A 20,827-nucleotide genomic window follows, 5' to 3' on the forward strand; every position below is an offset into this window, starting at 1 on the left:
ATTGAGAGAGTGAGACAGATCAGGGCTAATACCTCTTATTGAGAGAGTGAGACAGATCAGGGCTAATAACTCTTATTGAGAGAGTGAGACAGATCAGGGCTAACAACTCTTATTGAGAGAGTGAGACAGATCAGGGCTAATAACTATTGTTGAGAGAGTGAGACAGATCATTGCTAATAACTCTCATTGAGAGAGTGAGACAGATCAGGACTAATAACTATTGTTGAGAGAGTAAGACAGATCAGGGCTAATAACTATTGTTGAGAGAGTGAGACAGATCAGGGCTAATAACTCTTATTGAGAGAGTGAGACAGATCAGGGCTAACAACTCTTATTGAGAGAGTGAGACAGATCAGGGATAATAACTCTCATTGAGAGAGTAAGACAGATCAGGGCTAACAACTCTTATTGAGAGAGTGAGACAGATCAGGGATAATAACTATTGTTGAGAGAGTGAGACAGATCAGGGCTAATAACTATTACTGAGAGAGTGAGACAGATCAGGGCTAATAACTCTTATTGAGAGAGTGAGACAGATCAGGGCTAACAACTCTTATTGAGAGAGTGAGACAGATCAGGGATAATAACTATTGTTGAGAGAGTGAGACAGATCAGGGCTAATAACTATTACTGAGAGAGTGAGACAGATCAGGGCTAATAACTCTTATTGAGAGAGTGAGACAGATCAGGGCTAATAACTATTGTTGAGAGAGTGAGACAGATCAGGGCTAATACCTCTCATTGAGAGAGTGAGACAGATCAGGGCTGATAACTCTTATTGAGAGAGTGAGACAGACCAGGGCTAATAACTATTGTTGAGAGAGTGAGACAGATCAGGGCTAATAACTATTACTGAGAGAGTGAGACAGATCAGGGCTAATAACTCTTATTGAGAGAGTGAGACAGATCAGGGCTAATAACTCTTATTGAGAGAGTGAGACAGATCAGGGCTAATAACTATTGTTGAGAGAGTGAGACAGATAAGGGCTAATAACTATTATTGAGAGAGTGAGACAGATCAGGGATAATAACTATTTTGAGAGAGTGAGACAGATCAGGGCTAATAACTATTGTTGAGAGAGTGAGACAGATCAGGGCTAATAACTACTGTTGAGAGAGTGAGACAGATCAGGGCTAATAACTGTTATTGAGAGAGTGAGACAGATCAGGGCTAATAACTATTATTGAGAGAGTGAGACAGATCAGGGCTAATAACTATTGTTGAGAGAGTGAGACAGATCAGGGCTAATAACTCTCATTGAGAGAGTGATACAGATCAGGGCTAATACCTCTTATTGAGAGAGTGAGACAGATCAGGGCTAATAACTGTTATTGAGAGAGTGAGACAGATCAGGGCTAATAACTCTTATTGAGAGAGTGAGACAGATCAGGGCTAATAACTCTCATTGAGAGAGTGAGACAGATCAGGGCTAATAACTATTATTGACAGAGTGAGACAGATCAGGGCTAATAACTATTGTTGAGAGAGTGAGACAGATCAGGGCTAATAACTCTCATTGAGAGAGTGAGACAGATCAGGGCTAATAACTATTGTTGAGAGAGTGAGACAGATCAGGGCTAATAACTCTTATTGAGAGAGTGAGACAGATCAGGGCTAATAACTATTGTTGAGAGAGTGAGACAGATCAGGGCTAATAACTCTCATTGAGAGAGTGAGACAGATCAGGGCTAATAACTATTATTGAGAGAGTGAGACAGATCAGGGCTAATAACTATTGTTGAGAGAGTGAGACAGATCAGGGCTAATAACTCTTATTGAGATAGTGAGACAGAACAGGGCTAATAACTATTGTTGAGAGAGTGAGACAGATCAGGGCTAATAACTATTGTTGAGAGAGTGAGACAGATCAGGGCTAATAACTACTGTTGAGAGAGTGAGACAGATCAGGGCTAATAACTGTTATTGAGAGAGTGAGACAGATCAGGGCTAATAACTATTATTGAGAGAGTGAGACAGATCAGGGCTAATAACTATTGTTGAGAGAGTGAGACAGATCAGGGCTAATAACTCTCATTGAGAGAGTGAGACAGATCAGGGCTAATACCTCTTATTGAGAGAGTGAGACATATCAGGGCTAATAACTGTTATTGAGAGAGTGAGACAGATCAGGGCTAATAACTCTTATTGAGATAGTGAGACAGAACAGGGCTAATAACTATTGTTGAGAGAGTGAGACAGATCAGGGCTAATAACTACTGTTGAGAGAGTGAGACAGATCAGGGCTAATAACTGTTATTGAGAGAGTAAGACAGATCAGGGCTAATAACTATTATTGAGAGAGTGAGACAGATCAGGGCTAATAACTATTGTTGAGAGAGTGAGACAGATCAGGGCTAATACCTCTCATTGAGAGAGTGAGACAGATCAGGGCTAATAACTCTTATTGAGATAGTGAGACAGAACAGGGCTAATAACTATTGTTGAGAGAGTGAGACAGATCAGGGCTAATAACTACTGTTGAGAGAGTGAGACAGATCAGGGCTAATAACTGTTATTGAGAGAGTAAGACAGATCAGGGCTAATAACTATTATTGAGAGAGTGAGACAGATCAGGGCTAATAACTATTGTTGAGAGAGTGAGACAGATCAGGGCTAACAACTCTTATTGAGAGAGTGAGACAGATCAGGGATAATAACTCTCATTGAGAGAGTAAGACAGATCAGGGCTAACAACTCTTATTGAGAGAGTGAGACAGATCAGGGATAATAACTATTGTTGAGAGAGTGAGACAGATCAGGGCTAATAACTATTACTGAGAGAGTGAGACAGATCAGGGCTAATAACTCTTATTGAGAGAGTGAGACAGATCAGGGCTAACAACTCTTATTGAGAGAGTGAGACAGATCAGGGATAATAACTATTGTTGAGAGAGTGAGACAGATCAGGGCTAATAACTATTACTGAGAGAGTGAGACAGATCAGGGCTAATAACTCTTATTGAGAGAGTGAGACAGATCAGGGCTAATAACTATTGTTGAGAGAGTGAGACAGATCAGGGCTAATACCTCTCATTGAGAGAGTGAGACAGATCAGGGCTGATAACTCTTATTGAGAGAGTGAGACAGACCAGGGCTAATAACTATTGTTGAGAGAGTGAGACAGATCAGGGCTAATAACTATTACTGAGAGAGTGAGACAGATCAGGGCTAATAACTCTTATTGAGAGAGTGAGACAGATCAGGGCTAATAACTCTTATTGAGAGAGTGAGACAGATCAGGGCTAATAACTATTGTTGAGAGAGTGAGACAGATAAGGGCTAATAACTATTATTGAGAGAGTGAGACAGATCAGGGATAATAACTATTTTTGAGAGAGTGAGACAGATCAGGGCTAATAACTATTGTTGAGAGAGTGAGACAGATCAGGGCTAATAACTACTGTTGAGAGAGTGAGACAGATCAGGGCTAATAACTGTTATTGAGAGAGTGAGACAGATCAGGGCTAATAACTATTATTGAGAGAGTGAGACAGATCAGGGCTAATAACTATTGTTGAGAGAGTGAGACAGATCAGGGCTAATAACTCTCATTGAGAGAGTGATACAGATCAGGGCTAATACCTCTTATTGAGAGAGTGAGACAGATCAGGGCTAATAACTGTTATTGAGAGAGTGAGACAGATCAGGGCTAATAACTCTTATTGAGAGAGTGAGACAGATCAGGGCTAATAACTCTCATTGAGAGAGTGAGACAGATCAGGGCTAATAACTATTATTGACAGAGTGAGACAGATCAGGGCTAATAACTATTGTTGAGAGAGTGAGACAGATCAGGGCTAATAACTCTCATTGAGAGAGTGAGACAGATCAGGGCTAATAACTATTGTTGAGAGAGTGAGACAGATCAGGGCTAATAACTCTTATTGAGAGAGTGAGACAGATCAGGGCTAATAACTATTGTTGAGAGAGTGAGACAGATCAGGGCTAATAACTCTCATTGAGAGAGTGAGACAGATCAGGGCTAATAACTATTATTGAGAGAGTGAGACAGATCAGGGCTAATAACTATTGTTGAGAGAGTGAGACAGATCAGGGCTAATAACTCTTATTGAGATAGTGAGACAGAACAGGGCTAATAACTATTGTTGAGAGAGTGAGACAGATCAGGGCTAATAACTATTGTTGAGAGAGTGAGACAGATCAGGGCTAATAACTACTGTTGAGAGAGTGAGACAGATCAGGGCTAATAACTGTTATTGAGAGAGTGAGACAGATCAGGGCTAATAACTATTATTGAGAGAGTGAGACAGATCAGGGCTAATAACTATTGTTGAGAGAGTGAGACAGATCAGGGCTAATAACTCTCATTGAGAGAGTGAGACAGATCAGGGCTAATACCTCTTATTGAGAGAGTGAGACATATCAGGGCTAATAACTGTTATTGAGAGAGTGAGACAGATCAGGGCTAATAACTCTTATTGAGATAGTGAGACAGAACAGGGCTAATAACTATTGTTGAGAGAGTGAGACAGATCAGGGCTAATAACTACTGTTGAGAGAGTGAGACAGATCAGGGCTAATAACTGTTATTGAGAGAGTAAGACAGATCAGGGCTAATAACTATTATTGAGAGAGTGAGACAGATCAGGGCTAATAACTATTGTTGAGAGAGTGAGACAGATCAGGGCTAATACCTCTCATTGAGAGAGTGAGACAGATCAGGGCTAATAACTCTTATTGAGATAGTGAGACAGAACAGGGCTAATAACTATTGTTGAGAGAGTGAGACAGATCAGGGCTAATAACTACTGTTGAGAGAGTGAGACAGATCAGGGCTAATAACTGTTATTGAGAGAGTAAGACAGATCAGGGCTAATAACTATTATTGAGAGAGTGAGACAGATCAGGGCTAATAACTATTGTTGAGAGAGTGAGACAGATCAGGGCTAATACCTCTCATTGAGAGAGTGAGACAGATCAGGGCTAATAACTCTTATTGAGAGAGTGAGACAGACCAGGGCTAATAACTATTGTTGACAGAGTGAGACAGATCAGGGATAATAACTATTGTTGAGAGAGTGAGACAGATCAGGGCTAATAACTCTCATTGAGAGAGTGAGACAGATCAGGGCTAATACCTCCTATTGAGAGAGTGAGACAGATCAGGGCTAATAACTCTTATTGAGAGAGTGAGACAGATCAGGGATAATAACTATTGTTGAGAGAGTGAGACAGATCAGGGCTAATAACTCTCATTGAGAGAGTGAGACAGATCAGGGCTAATAACTCTTATTGAGATAGTGAGACAGAACAGGGCTAATAACTATTGTTGAGAGAGTGAGACAGATCAGGGCTAATAACTATTATTGAGAGAGTGAGACAGATCAGGGCTAATAACTCTTATTGAGAGAGTGAGACAGATCAGGGCTTATAACTATTGTTGAGAGAGTGAGACAGATCAGGGCTAATAACTATTGTTGAGAGAGTAAGACAGATCAGGGCTAATAATTCTTATTGAGAGAGTGAGACAGAACAGGGCTAATAACTCTTATTGAGAGAGTGAGACAGATCAGGGCTAATAATTCTTATTGAGAGAGTGAGACAGAACAGGGCTAATAACTCTTATTGAGAGAGTGAGACAGATCAGGGCTAACAACTCTTATTGAGGGAGTGAGACAGATCAGGGCTAATAACTATTGTTGAGAGAGTGAGACAGATCAGGGCTAATAACTATTATTTAGAGAGTGAGACAGATCAGGGCTAATAACTCTTATTGAGAGAGTGAGACAGATCAGGGATAATAACTATTGTTGAGAGAGTGAGACAGATCAGGGCTAATAACTCTCATTGAGAGAGTGAGACAGATCAGGGCTAATACCTCTTATTGAGAGAGTGAGACAGATCAGGGCTAATAACTATTGTTGAGAGAGTGAGACAGATCATTGCTAATAACTCTCATTGAGAGAGTGAGACAGATCAGGGCTAATAACTATTGTTGAGAGAGTGAGACAGATCAGGGCTAATAACTCTCATTGAGAGAGTGAGACAGATCAGGGCTAATACCTCTTATTGAGAGAGTGAGACAGATCAGGGCTAATAACTCTTATTGAGAGAGTGAGACAGATCAGGGCTAACAACTCTTATTAAGAGAGTGAGACAGATCAGGGCTAATAACTATTGTTGAGAGAGTGAGACAGATCAGGGATAATAACTATTACTGAGAGAGTGAGACAGATCAGGGCTAATAACTCTCATTGAGAGAGTGAGACAGATCAGGGCTAACAACTCTTATTGAGGGAGTGAGACAGATCAGGGCTAATAACTATTGTTGAGAGAGTGAGACAGATCAGGGCTAATAACTATTATTTAGAGAGTGAGACAGATCAGGGCTAATAACTCTTATTGAGAGAGTGAGACAGATCAGGGATAATAACTATTGTTGAGAGAGTGAGACAGATCAGGGCTAATAACTCTCATTGAGAGAGTGAGACAGATCAGGGCTAATACCTCTTATTGAGAGAGTGAGACAGATCAGGGCTAATAACTATTGTTGAGAGAGTGAGACAGATCATTGCTAATAACTCTCATTGAGAGAGTGAGACAGATCAGGGCTAATAACTATTGTTGAGAGAGTGAGACAGATCAGGGCTAATAACTCTCATTGAGAGAGTGAGACAGATCAGGGCTAATACCTCTTATTGAGAGAGTGAGACAGATCAGGGCTAATAACTCTTATTGAGAGAGTGAGACAGATCAGGGCTAACAACTCTTATTAAGAGAGTGAGACAGATCAGGGCTAATAACTATTGTTGAGAGAGTGAGACAGATCAGGGATAATAACTATTACTGAGAGAGTGAGACAGATCAGGGCTAATAACTCTCATTGAGAGAGTGAGACAGATCAGGGCTAATAACTATTGTTGAGAGAGTGAGACAGATCAGGGCTAATAACTATTACTGAGAGGGTGAGACAGATCAGGGCTAATAACTCTTATTGAGAGAGTGAGACAGATCAGGGCTAATAACTATTGTTGAGAGAGTGAGACAGATCAGGGCTAATAACTATTGTTGAGAGAGTGAGACAGATCAGGGCTAATAACTATTATTTAGAGAGTGAGACAGATCAGGGCTAATAACTCTTATTGAGAGAGTGAGACAGATCAGGGCTAATAATTCTTATTGAGAGAGTGAGACAGAACAGGGCTAATAACTCTTATTGAGAGAGTGAGACAGATCAGGGCTAATAATTCTTATTGAGAGAGTGAGACAGAACAGGGCTAATAACTCTTATTGAGAGAGTGAGACAGATCAGGGCTAATAACTATTATTTAGAGAGTGAGACAGATCAGGGCTAACAACTCTAATTGAGAGAGTGAGACAGATCAGGGCTAACAGTTGGAAACAGATAGACAGTTTCTCGCTCTCCTTTCTCCCTTTGTATTCCACTCCACTCTCTTCTCCTCTCACTCTCCCTGTCTGTCCTCTTTCCCTCTACCCCCTCTCTCTCTCTCCCCCTTTCTCTCCCTTTCTCTGTCTGTCTGTCTGTCTGTCTCTCTCTCTCTCCCCCTTTCTCTCCCTTTCTCTGTCTGTCTGTCTGTCTGTCTGTCTGTCTGTCTGTCTCTCTCTCTCTCCCCCTTTCTGTCCCTTTCTCTGTCTGTCTGTCTGTCTGTCTGTCTGTCTGTCTGTCTGTCTGTCTGTCTGTCTGTCTGTCTGTCTCTCTCTCCCCCTTTCTCTCCCTTTCTCTGTCTGTCTGTCTGTCTGTCTGTCTGTCTGTCTGTCTGTCTGTCTGTCTGTCTGTCTGTCTCTCTCTCTCTCTCCCCCTTTCTCTCCCTTTCTCTGTCTGTCTGTCTGTCTGTCTGTCTGTCTGTCTGTCTGTCTGTCTGTCTGTCTGTCTGTCTGTCTGTCTGTCTGTCTCTCTCTCCCCTTTCTCTCCCTTTCTCTGTCTGTCTGTCTGTCTGTCTGTCTGTCTGTCTGTCTGTCTGTCTGTCTGTCTGTCTGTCTGTCTGTCTGTCTGTCTCTCTCTCTCTCCCCCTTTCTCTCCCTTTCTCTGTCTGTCTGTCTGTTTGTCTGTCTGTCTCTCTCTCTCCCCCTTTCTCTCCCTTTCTCTGTCTGTCTGTCTCTCTCTCTCCCCCTTTCTCTCCCTTTCTCTGTCTGTCTGTCTGTCTGTCTGTCTGTCTGTCTGTCTCTCTCTCTCTCTCTCTCTCTCTCTCTCTCTCTCCGTCTCTCTCTCTCTCTCTGTCTCTCTCTCTCTCTCTCTCTCTCTCTCTCTCTCTCTCTTGCTCCCTCATTCTCCCTCTTTCCTAACAACATCTGCCTGACAACAAGACAGCCTCTTTTTGTGTGTGTGTGACCAGCATTGCGGTTTTCATCAGCCCCGCCACTCACAGATGAGCGTTGCGGTTGAAGCCCTTTTGTCTAGGCGCAGGTCTGAGAAGCTAGTATCTTCACAGAAAAGTCACATCCATCACACACACACACACACACACACACACACACACACACACACACACACACACACACACACACACACACACACACACACACACACACACACACACACACACACACACACACACACACTCACACACAAGCCAGTCCAGTTTAAATATCCTGTTCTTTCACATCAGTTCAGTAGAAAGAGAGGAGAGGAGAAAAGGAAGCAGCTGTAGACTATTGAGATGCACCCCAGGTCTTGTCTGGACGTGAGTGCGATACATTGTCAACCTGACCATGCATGTACTGCCCCCTGCTGGATGACTCAGGAATATATTAATCATGTTTTAATGGTCATCGATTTGAAAAACTAAATATTTTACATGATTGATTAAGTGAGAGAAGGGGAACATTATGAGATTTACGAGTGTAATTATTTCTGAATGGTAATTGGTGTGTTTCTTTGATAAATTCATTAAGCATTTTTAGTAATTTATTCCCATTGGTTTATAGATGGGCCCTTTCTGCACACAACAGAGATAAATATACACTTCAATTATTAAACCCTTCCTCATTATTTTATTTAACTTGGCAAGTCAGTCAGATACAAATTCGTATTTACAATGACGGCCTAGCGAGGAACAGTGGGTTAACTGCCTGTTCAGGGCAACAGTGGGTTACTGCCTGTTCAGGGGAACAGTGGGTTAACTGCCTGTTCAGGGGAACAGTGGGTTACTGCCTGTTCAGGGCAACAGTGGGTTACTGCCTGTTCAGGGGAACAGTGGGTTAACTGCCTGTTCAGGGCAACAGTGGGTTACTGCCTGTTCAGGGGAACAGTGGGTTACTGCCTGTTCAGGGGAACAGTGGGTTAACTGCCTGTTCAGGGGAACAGTGGGTTAACTGCCTGTTCAGGGGAACAGTGGGTTAACTGCCTCTTCAGGGGAACAGTGGGTTAACTGCCTGTTCAGGGGAACAGTGGGTTAACTGCCTGTTCAGGGGAACAGTAGGTTAACTGCCTGTTCAGGGGAACAGTGGGTTAACTGTCTGTTCAGGGCAACAGTGGGTTACTGCCTGTTCAGGGGAACAGTGGGTTAACTGCCTGTTCAGGGGAACAGTGGGTTAACTGCCTGTTCAGGGGAACAGTGGGTTACTGCCTGTTCAGGGGAACAGTGGGTTACTGCCTATTCAGGGGAACAGTAGGTTAACTGCCTGTTCAGGGGAACAGTGGGTTAACTGTCTGTTCAGGGCAACAGTGTGTTACTGCCTGTTCAGGGGAACAGTGGGTTAACTGCCTGTTCAGGGGAACAGTGGGTTAACTGCCTGTTCAGGGGAACAGTGGGTTACTGCCTGTTCAGGGGAACAGTGGGTTACTGCCTATTCAGGGGAACAGTGGGTTAACTGCCTGTTCAGGGGAACAGTGGGTTAACTGCCTGTTCAGGGGAACAGTGGGTTAACTGCCTGTTCAGGGGAACAGTGGGTTAACTGCCTGTTCAGGGGAACAGTGGGTTAACTGCCTTGTTCAGGGGAACAGTGGGTTAACTGCCTTGTTCAGGGGAACAGTGGGTTAACTGCCTGTTCAGGGGAACAGTGGGTTACTGCCTGTTCAGGGGAACAGTGGGTTAACTGCCTGTTCAGGGGAACAGTGGGTTAACTGCCTGTTCAGGGGAACATTGGGTTAACTGCCTGTTCAGGGGAACAGTGGGTTACTGCCTGTTCAGGGGAACAGTGGGTCATCTGCCCTGTTCAGGGGAACAGTGGGTTAACTGCCTGTTCAGGGGAACAGTGGGTTAACTGCCTTGTTCAGGGGAACAGTGGGTTAACTGCCTGTTCAGGGGAACAGTGGGTTACTGCCTGTTCAGGGGAACAGTGGGTTACTGCCTGTTCAGGGGCAGAACTACAGATTCTTACCTTGTCAGCTCGGGGATTCGATCTTGCGGTTAGTCCAACGCTCTAACCACTAGGCTACCTGCCTTTTTATTTCATTGTACCTTTATTTAACTGGGCAAGTCAGTTAAGAACAAATTCTTATTTTCAATGACGGCCTAGGAACAGTGGGTTAACTGCCTGTTCTGGGGCAGAACGACTTGTACCTTGTCAGCTCAGGATTTGAACTTGCAACCTTCCGGTTACCTTTCAGTTACTAGCCCAACACTCTAACTGCAGCCTCCTGTTGATTATACTATGTTTGTGTGTGTATGCATCTTAATGATTTATTTTAGACTGTATATCTACTCCTTTCTGGTCTCGTCTCCTCTCTTTGTGTTTCCATGTGTCTCCATGATGATGGTTTGGTAACAACCTGTTCTGTGATGTAACGTTATGAACAAAAGGTATTAATTATGCTTTCTCTTTCTTCTGTCTGTCTGTCTGTCTGTCTGTCTGTCTGTCTGTCTGTCTGTCTGTCTGTCTGTCTGTCTGTCTGTCTGTCTGTCTGTCTGTCTGTCTTTGTCTGTCTGTCTTTGTGTGTCTGTCTGTCTGTCTGTCTTTGTCTGTCTGTCTGTCTGTCTGTCTGTCTGTCTGTCTGTCTGTCTGTCTGTCTGTCTGTCTGTCTGTCTGTCTGTCTGTCTGTCTGTCTGTCTTTGTCTGTCTGTCTTTGTGTGTCTGTCTGTCTGTCTTTGTCTGTCTGTCTGTCTGTCTGTCTGTCTGTCTGTCTGTCTGTCTGTATCCACCCCTCCCTCCTCTCCCCAGGTATGTCGGGAGTACCAGAGAGGTAACTGTACGCGGGGGGAGAATGACTGTCGCTTCGCCCACCCCTCAGACAGCACCATGATAGACACCAACGACAACACCGTGACCGTGTGTATGGACTACATAAAGGGTCGCTGCTCCAGGGAGAAGTGTAAATACTTCCACCCTCCAGCCCACCTGCAGGCCAAGATAAAGGCTGGCCAACACCAGGTCAACCAGGCTGCTGCCGCAGCAGCCATGGTAGGTATCCCTCTGTAACACCCCCCACCCCCCACCCCACCCCCCAGCCACCCCTATCAAACCCCACCCATGTCTGAAAACCCCTTCCCCCCGCCCCTGTCATCGCACCCTCAGCCTCCCCCTTTCCTCTCTCATCCCCTCACACCTACTCGACTACCCAGCAGACGCAGACCCTAAACGTAATGTAAACGTATTTAAGCAGCTAGCTAGCTAGCTTTAATGTCCAATGCTACAGGGATGTGACTTAATGCCCCTTCCCTTCCCTACGCCCTTTTTATGTTGCTCCTCCAACTGTTACGATGCTGTGTAACACGTGTTATAACTGCTGCTATAACTGAAAATATTGTTAGGCTTCTTAGAGCCGCTGTAGCAAAACGGTCTCCTATTATAGCTACAGTAGGACTACTTGAATATCAATTAAAAAACATTGCTATGTTTAACCAATAGAAACGTTATGACGTTTTTAAAAATCCCAAGTCGTCCTGGATTCACTTTAAAGAGTTCTGTAGTTTGTTGGCACCAGAACGTGTGTAATGATGAATGTAGAAACAGTGTTTAGCTCAATCCAGTGATCGCGAATAGCAAGCAAAGCAACATTCCTGTGTGTCAGCAATTGATGTCAAGACCATAGTGTTTACAGTAACAGCCCTACCGACATTAATGATGTCAAGACCATAGTGTTTACAGTAACAACCCTACAGACATTAATGATGTCAAGACCATAGTGTTTACAGTAACAACCCTACAGACATTAATGATGTCAAGACCATAGTGTTTACAGTAACAACCCTACAGCTGTTAATGATGTCAAGACCATAGTGTTTACAGTAACAACCCTACAACTATTAATGATGTCAAGACCATAGTGTTTACAGTAACAACCCTACAGCTGTTAATGATGTCAAGACCATAGTGTTTACAGTAACAACCCTACAGCTGTTAATGATGTCAAGACCATAGTGTTTACAGTAACAACCCTACAACTATTAATGATGTCAAGACCATAGTGTTTACAGTAACAACCCTACAGCTGTTAATGATGTCAAGACCATAGTGTTTACAGTAACAACCCTAGAGGACCAGCACCACTGTCTTGCTTTAGTAGGAGTAGAGGACCAAAACCACTGTCTTGCTTTAGTAGGAGTAGAGGACCAGACCACTGTCTTGCTTTAGTAGGAGTAGAGGAAGAGACCACTGTCTTGCTTTAGTAGGAGTAGAGGAACAGACCACTGTCTTGCTTTAGTAGGAGTAGAGGACCAGACCACTGTCTTGCTTTAGTAGGAGTAGAGGACCAGACCACTGACTTGCTTTAGTAGGAGTAGAGGACCAGACCACTGTCTTGCTTTAGTAGGAGTAGAGGAACAGACCACTGTCTTGCTTTAGTAGGAGTAGAGGACCAGCACCACTGTCTTGCTTTAGTAGGAGTAGAGGACCATAGTAGAGGTTACATAGAACACTGCTTGTTTTAGAATGACTTGTGTTACATAGAACACTGCTTGTTATAGGACTAGTGTTACATAGAACACTGCTTAGTGTTACATAGAACACTGCTTGTTTTAGGACTAGTGTTACATAGAACACTGTTTGTTTTAGGACTAGTGTTACATAGAACACTGCTTGCTTTAGAAGGACTAGTGTTACATAGAAAACTGCTTGTTATAGGACTAGTGTTACATAGAACACTGCTTGTTTTAGGACTAGTGTTACATAGAACACTGCTTGTTATAGGACTAGTGTTACATAGAACACTGCTTGCTTTAGAAGATTTAGTGTTACATAGAACACTGCTTGCTTTAGAAGGACTAGTGTTACATAGAACACTGCTTGTTTTAGAAGGACTTGTGTTACATAGAACATTGCTTGTTATAGGACTAGTGTTACATAGAACACTGCTTGTTTTAGAAGGATTTGTGTTACATAGAACACTGCTTGTTTTAGAAGGACTAGTGTTACATAGAACACTGCTTGTTTTAGAAGGACTAATGTTACATAGAACACGGCTTGTTTTAGAAGGACTAGTGTTACATAGAACACTGCTTGTTTTAGGACTAGTGTTACATAGAACACTGCTTGTTATAGGACTAGTGTTACATAGAACACTGCTTGTTATAGGACTAGTGTTACATAGAACACTGCTTGCTTTAGAAGATTTAGTGTGACATAGAACACTGCTTGCTTTAGAAGGACTAGTGTTACATAGAACACTGCTTGTTTTAGAAGGACTTGTGTTACATAGAACATCGCTTGTTATAGGACTAGTGGTACATAGAACACTGCTTGTTTTAGAAGGACTTGTGTTACATAGAACACTGCTTGTTTTAGAAGGACTAGTGTTACATAGAACACTGCTTGTTTTAGAAGGACTAGTGTTACATAGAACACTGCTTGTTTTAGAAGGACTTGTGTTACATAGAACACTGCTTGTTTTAGAAGGACTAATGTTACATAGAACACGGCTTGTTTTAGAAGGACTAGTGTTACATAGAACACTGCTTGCTTTAAGACTAGTGTTACATAGAACAATGCTTGCTTTAAGACTTGTGTTACATAGAACACTGCTTGCTTTAGGACTAGTGTTACATAGAACACTGCTTGCTTTAGAAGGACTAGTGTTACATAGAACACTGCTTGTTTTAGAAGGACTAGTGTTACATAGAAAACTGCTTGTTATAGGACTACTGTTACATAGAACACTGCTTGTTATAGGACTAGTGTTACATAGAACACTGCTTGTTTTAGAAGGACTAGTGTTACATAGAACACTGCTTAGTGTTACCTATAACACTGCTTAGTGTTACATAGAACACTGCTTGTAATGGGACTAGTGTTACATAGAACACTGCTTTCTTTAGAAGGACTAGTGTTACATAGAACACTGCTTGTTTTAGAAGGACTAGTGTTACATAGAACACTGCTTAGTGTTAAATAGAACACTGTTTGTTTTAGAATGACTTGTGTTACATAGAACACTGCTTGTTATAGGACTAGTGTTACATAGAACACTGCTTAGTGTTACATAGAACACTGCTTGTTTTAGGACTAGTGTTACATAGAACACTGCTTAGTGTTACATAGAACACTGCTTAGTGTTACATAGAACATTGCTTTTTATAGGACTAGTGTTACATAGAACACTGCTTGCTTAAGAAGGACTAGTTTTACATAGAACACTGCTTGTTTTAGAAGGACTAGTGTTACATAGAACACTGCTTAGTGTTACATAGAACACTGCTTGTTTTAGGACTAGTGTTACATAGAACACTGCTTGTTTTAGGACTAGTGTTACATAGAACACTGCTTGTTTTAGGACTAGTGTTACATAGAACACTGCTTGCTTTAGAAGGACTAGTGTTACATAGAACACTGCTTGTTATAGGACTAGTGTTACATAGAACACTGCTTGTTATAGGACTAGTGTTACATAGAACACTGCTTGTTTTAGGACTAGTGTTACATAGAACACTGCTTGTTATAGGACTAGTGTTACATAGAACACTGCTTGCTTTAGAAGATTTAGTGTTACATAGAACACTGCTTGCTTTAGAAGGACTAGTGTTACATAGAACATTGCTTGTTATAGGACTAGTGTTACATAGAACACTGCTTGCTTAAGAAGGACTAGTTTTACATAGAACACTGCTTGTTTTAGAAGGACTAGTGTTACATAGAACACTGCTTAGTGTTACATAGAACACTGCTTGTTTTAGGACTAGTGTTACATAGAACACTGCTTGTTTTAGGACTAGTGTTACATAGAACACTGCTTGTTTTAGGACTAGTGTTACATAGAACACTGCTTGCTTTAGAAGGACTAGTGTTACATAGAACACTGCTTGTTATAGGACTAGTGTTACATAGAACACTGCTTGTTATAGGACTAGTGTTACATAGAACACTGCTTGTTTTAGGACTAGTGTTACATAGAACACTGCTTGTTATAGGACTAGTGTTACATAGAACACTGCTTGCTTTAGAAGATTTAGTGTTACATAGAACACTGCTTGCTTTAGAAGGACTAGTGTTACATAGAACATTGCTTGTTATAGGACTAGTGTTACATAGAACACTGCTTGCTTTAGAAGGACTAGTGTTACATAGAACACTGCTTGTTATAGGACTAGTGTTACATAGAACACTGCTTGTTATAGGACTAGTGTTACATAGAACACTGCTTGATTTAGGACTAGTGTTACATAGAACACTGCTTGGTATAGGACTAGTGTTACATAGAACACTGCTTGTTATAGGACTAGTGTTACATAGAACACTGCTTGCTTTAGAAGATTTAGTGTTACATAGAACACTGCTTGTTTTAGAAGGACTAGTGTTACATAGAACATTGCTTGTTATAGGACTAGTGTTACATAGAACACTGCTTGTTTTAGAAGGACTTGTGTTACATAGAACACTGCTTGTTTTAGAAGGACTAGTGTTACATAGAACACTGCTTGTTTTAGAAGGACTTGTGTTACATAGAACACTGCTTGTTTTAGAAGGAATAATGTTACATAGAACACGGCTTGTTTTAGAAGGACTAGTGTTACATAGAACACTGCTTGCTTTAAGACTAGTGTTACATAGAACACTGCTTGCTTTAAGACTTGTGTTACATAGAACACTGCTTGCTTTAGGACTAGTGTTACATAGAACAATGCTTGCTTTAGAAGGACTAGTGTTACATAGAACACTGCTTGCTTTAGGACTAGTGTTACATAGAACACTGCTTGCTTTAGAAGGACTAGTGTTACATAGAACACTGCTTAGTGTTACATAGAACACTGCTTGTTTTAGGACTAGTGTTACATAGAACACTGCTTGTTTTAGGACTAGTGTTACATAGAACACTGCTTAGTGTTACATAGAACACTGCTTGTTTTAGGACTAGTGTTACATAGAACACTGCTTGTTTTAGGACTAGTGTTACATAGAACACTGCTTGTTTTAGAATGACTAGTGTTACATCGAAAACTGCTTGTTATAGGACTACTGTTACATAGAACACTGCTTGTTATAGGACTAGTGTTACATAGAACACGGCTTGCTTTAGAAGGACTAGTGTTACATAGAACACTGCTTGTTTTAGAAGGACTAGTGTTACATAGAACACTGCTTGTTATAGGACTAGTGTTACATAGAACACGGCTTGCTTTAGAAGGACTAGTGTTACATAGAACACTGCTTGTTTTAGAAGGACTAGTGTTACATAGAACACTGCTTGTTTTAGGACTAGTGTTACATAGAACACTGCTTGTTTTAGGACTAGTGTTACATAGAACACTGCTTGTTTTAGAAGGACTAGTGTTACATAGAACACTGCTTGTTTTAGAAGGACTAATGTTACGTAGAACACGGCTTGTTTTAGAAGGACTAGTGTTACATAGAACACTGCTTGCTTTAAGACTAGTGTTACATAGAACACTGCTTGCTTTAAGACTTGTTTTACATAGAACACTGCTTGCTTTAGGACTAGTGTTACATAGAACACTGCTTGCTTTAGAAGGACTAGTGTTACATAGAACACTGCTTGTTTTAGAAGGACTAGTGTTACATAGAAAACTGCTTGTTATAGGACTACTGTTACATAGAACACTGCTTGTTATAGGACTAGTGTTACATAGAACACTGCTTGTTTTAGAAGGACTAGTGTTACATAGAACACTGCTTAGTGTTACCTAGAACACTGCTTAGTGTTACATAGAACACTGCTTGTAATGGGACTAGTGTTACATAGAACACTGCTTTCTTTAGAAGGACTAGTGTTACATAGAACACTGCTTGTTTTAGAAGGACTAGTGTTACATAGAACACTGCTTAGTGTTAAATAGAACACTGTTTGTTTTAGAATGACTTGTGTTACATAGAACACTGCTTGTTATAGGACTAGTGTTACATAGAACACTGCTTAGTGTTACATAGAACACTGCTTGTTTTAGGACTAGTGTTACATAGAACACTGCTTAGTGTTACATAGAACATTGCTTTTTATAGGACTAGTGTTACATAGAACACTGCTTGCTTAAGAAGGACTAGTGTTACATAGAACACTGCTCGTTTTAGAAGGACTAGTGTTACATAGAACACTGCTTGCTTTAGAAGGACTAGTGTTACATAGAACACTGCTTGTTTTAGAAGGACTAGTGTTACATAGAACACTGCTTAGTGTTAAATAGAACACTGTTTGTTTTAGAATGACTTGTGTTACATAGAACACTGCTTGTTATAGGACTAGTGTTACATAGAACACTGCTTAGTGTTACATAGAACACTGCTTGTTTTAGGACTAGTGTTACATAGAACACTGCTTAGTGTTAAATAGAACACTGCTTGTTTTAGAAGGACTTGTGTTACATAGAACACTGCTTGTTATAGGACTTGTGTTACATAGAACACTGCTTGCTTTAAAAGGACTAGTGTTACATAGAACACTGCTTGTTATAGGACTAGTGTTACAGAGAACACTGCTTGTTATAGGACTAGTGTTACATAGAACACTGCTTGATTTAGGACTAGTGTTACATAGAACACTGCTTGTTATAGGACTAGTGTTACATAGAACACTGCTTGTTATAGGACTAGTGTTACATAGAACACTGCTTGCTTTAGAAGATTTAGTGTTACATAGAACACTGCTTGCTTTAGAAGGACTAGTGTTACATAGAACATTGCTTGTTATAGGACTAGTGTTACATAGAACACTGCTTGTTTTAGAAGGACTTGTGTTACATAGAACACTGCTTGTTTTAGAAGGACTAGTGTTACATAGAACACTGCTTGTTTTAGAAGGACTTGTGTTACATAGAACACTGCTTGTTTTAGAAGGAATAATGTTACATAGAACACGGCTTGTTTTAGAAGGACTAGTGTTACATAGAACACTGCTTGCTTTAAGACTAGTGTTACATAGAACACTGCTTGCTTTAAGACTAGTGTTACATAGAACACTGCTTGCTTTAAGACGTGTGTTACATATAACACTGCTTGCTTTAGGACTAGTGTTACATAGAACACTGCTTGTTATAGGACTAGTGTTACATAGAACACTGCTTGTTATAGGACTAGTGTTACATAGAACACTGCTTGCTTTAGAAGATTTAGTGTTACATAGAACACTGCTTGCTTTAGAAGGACTAGTGTTACATAGAACATTGCTTGTTATAGGACTAGTGTTACATAGAACACTGCTTGTTTTAGAAGGACTTGTGTTACATAGAACACTGCTTGTTTTAGAAGGACTAGTGTTACATAGAACACTGCTTGTTTTAGAAGGACTTGTGTTACATAGAACACTGCTTGTTTTAGAAGGAATAATGTTACATAGAACACGGCTTGTTTTAGAAGGACTAGTGTTACATAGAACACTGCTTGCTTTAAGACTAGTGTTACATAGAACACTGCTTGCTTTAAGACTAGTGTTACATAGAACACTGCTTGCTTTAAGACGTGTGTTACATATAACACTGCTTGCTTTAGGACTAGTGTTACATAGAACAATGCTTGCTTTAGAAGGACTAGTGTTACATAGAACACTGCTTGCTTTAGGACTAGTGTTACATAGAACACTGCTTGCTTTAGAAGGACTAGTGTTACATAGAACACTGCTTGTTTTAGAAGGACTAGTGTTACATAGAAAACTGCTTGTTATAGGACTACTGTTACATAGAACACTGCTTGTTATAGGACTAGTGTTACATAGAACATTGCTTGTTATAGGACTAGTGTTACATAGAACACTGCTTGTTTTAGAAGGACTTGTGTTACATAGAACACTGCTTGTTTTAGAAGGACTAGTGTTACATAGAACACTGCTTGTTTTAGAAGGACTTGTGTTACATAGAACACTGCTTGTTTTAGAAGGAATAATGTTACATAGAACACGGCTTGTTTTAGAAGGACTAGTGTTACATAGAACACTGCTTGCTTTAAGACTAGTGTTACATAGAACACTGCTTGCTTTAAGACTAGTGTTACATAGAACACTGCTTGCTTTAAGACGTGTGTTACATATAACACTGCTTGCTTTAGGACTAGTGTTACATAGAACAATGCTTGCTTTAGAAGGACTAGTGTTACATAGAACACTGCTTGCTTTAGGACTAGTGTTACATAGAACACTGCTTGCTTTAGAAGGACTAGTGTTACATAGAACACTGCTTGTTTTAGAAGGACTAGTGTTACATAGAAAACTGCTTGTTATAGGACTACTGTTACATAGAACACTGCTTGTTATAGGACTAGTGTTACATAGAACACTGCTTAGTGTTACATAGAACACTGCTTGTTTTAGGACTAGTGTTACATAGAACACTGCTTGTTTTAGGACTAGTGTTACATAGAACACTGCTTGCTTTAGAAGGACTAGTGTTACATAGAACACTGCTTGTTTTAGAAGGACTAGTGTTACATAGAAAACTGCTTGTTGTAGGACTACTGTTACATAGAACACTGCTTGTTATAGGACTAGTGTTACATAGAACACTGCTTAGTGTTACATAGAACACTGCTTGTTTTAGGACTAGTGTTACATAGAACACTGCTTGTTTTAGGACTAGTGTTACATAGAACACTGCTTGTTTTAGAATGACTAGTGTTACATAGAAAACTGCTTGTTATAGGACTACTGTTACATAGAACACTGCTTGTTATAGGACTAGTGTTACATAGAACACTGCTTAGTGTTACATAGAACACTGCTTAGTGTTACATAGAACACTGCTTGTTTTAGGACTAGTGTTACATAGAACACTGCTTGCTTTAGAAGGACTAGTGTTACATAGAACACTGCTTGTTTTAGAAGGACTAGTGTTACATAGAACACTGCTTAGTGTAAAATAGAACACTGTTTGTTTTAGAATGACTTGTGTTACATAGAACACTGCTTGTTATAGGACTAGTGTTACATAGAACACTGCTTAGTGTTACATAGAACACTGCTTGTTTTAGGACTAGTGTTACATAGAACACTGCTTAGTGTTACATAGAACACTGCTTAGTGTTACATAGAACATTGCTTTTTATAGGACTAGTGTTACATAGAACACTGCTTGCTTAAGAAGGACTAGTTTTACATAGAACACTGCTTGTTTTAGAAGGACTAGTGTTACATAGAACACTGCTTAGTGTTACATAGAACACTGCTTGTTTTAGGACTAGTGTTACATAGAACACTGCTTGTTTTAGGACTAGTGTTACATAGAACACTGCTTGTTTTAGGACTAGTGTTACATAGAACACTGCTTGCTTTAGAAGGACTAGTGTTACATAGAACATTGCTTGTTATAGGACTAGTGTTACATAGAACACTGCTTGTTTTAGAAGGACTTGTGTTACATAGAACACTGCTTGTTATAGGACTTGTGTTACATAGAACACTGCTTGCTTTAAAAGGACTAGTGTTACATAGAACACTGCTTGTTATAGGACTAGTGTTACATAGAACACTGCTTGTTATAGGACTAGTGTTACATAGAACACTGCTTGATTTAGGACTAGTGTTACATAGAACAC

The 20,827-nt window shown here is 40.7% G+C and overlaps 1 protein-coding gene across 3 annotated transcripts in view; it reads left to right on the plus strand.

The window, feature by feature from the left end:
• LOC115123641 (muscleblind-like protein 1) overlaps nt 1–20,827 on the plus strand; it is a 140,196-nt gene that overhangs the window by 99,971 nt on the left and 19,398 nt on the right. For all 3 annotated transcript variants that reach the window (XM_065024211.1, XM_065024212.1, XM_065024210.1), the window contains exon 3: nt 11,084–11,323. In XM_065024211.1, the coding sequence (XP_064880283.1) occupies nt 11,084–11,323 (240 nt within the window). The remainder of the gene's footprint in view (nt 1–11,083; nt 11,324–20,827) is intronic.

The sequence above is a fragment of the Oncorhynchus nerka genome, linkage group LG11 (assembly GCF_034236695.1).
Source record: "Oncorhynchus nerka isolate Pitt River linkage group LG11, Oner_Uvic_2.0, whole genome shotgun sequence".
Lineage (NCBI taxonomy): Eukaryota > Metazoa > Chordata > Actinopteri > Salmoniformes > Salmonidae > Oncorhynchus > Oncorhynchus nerka.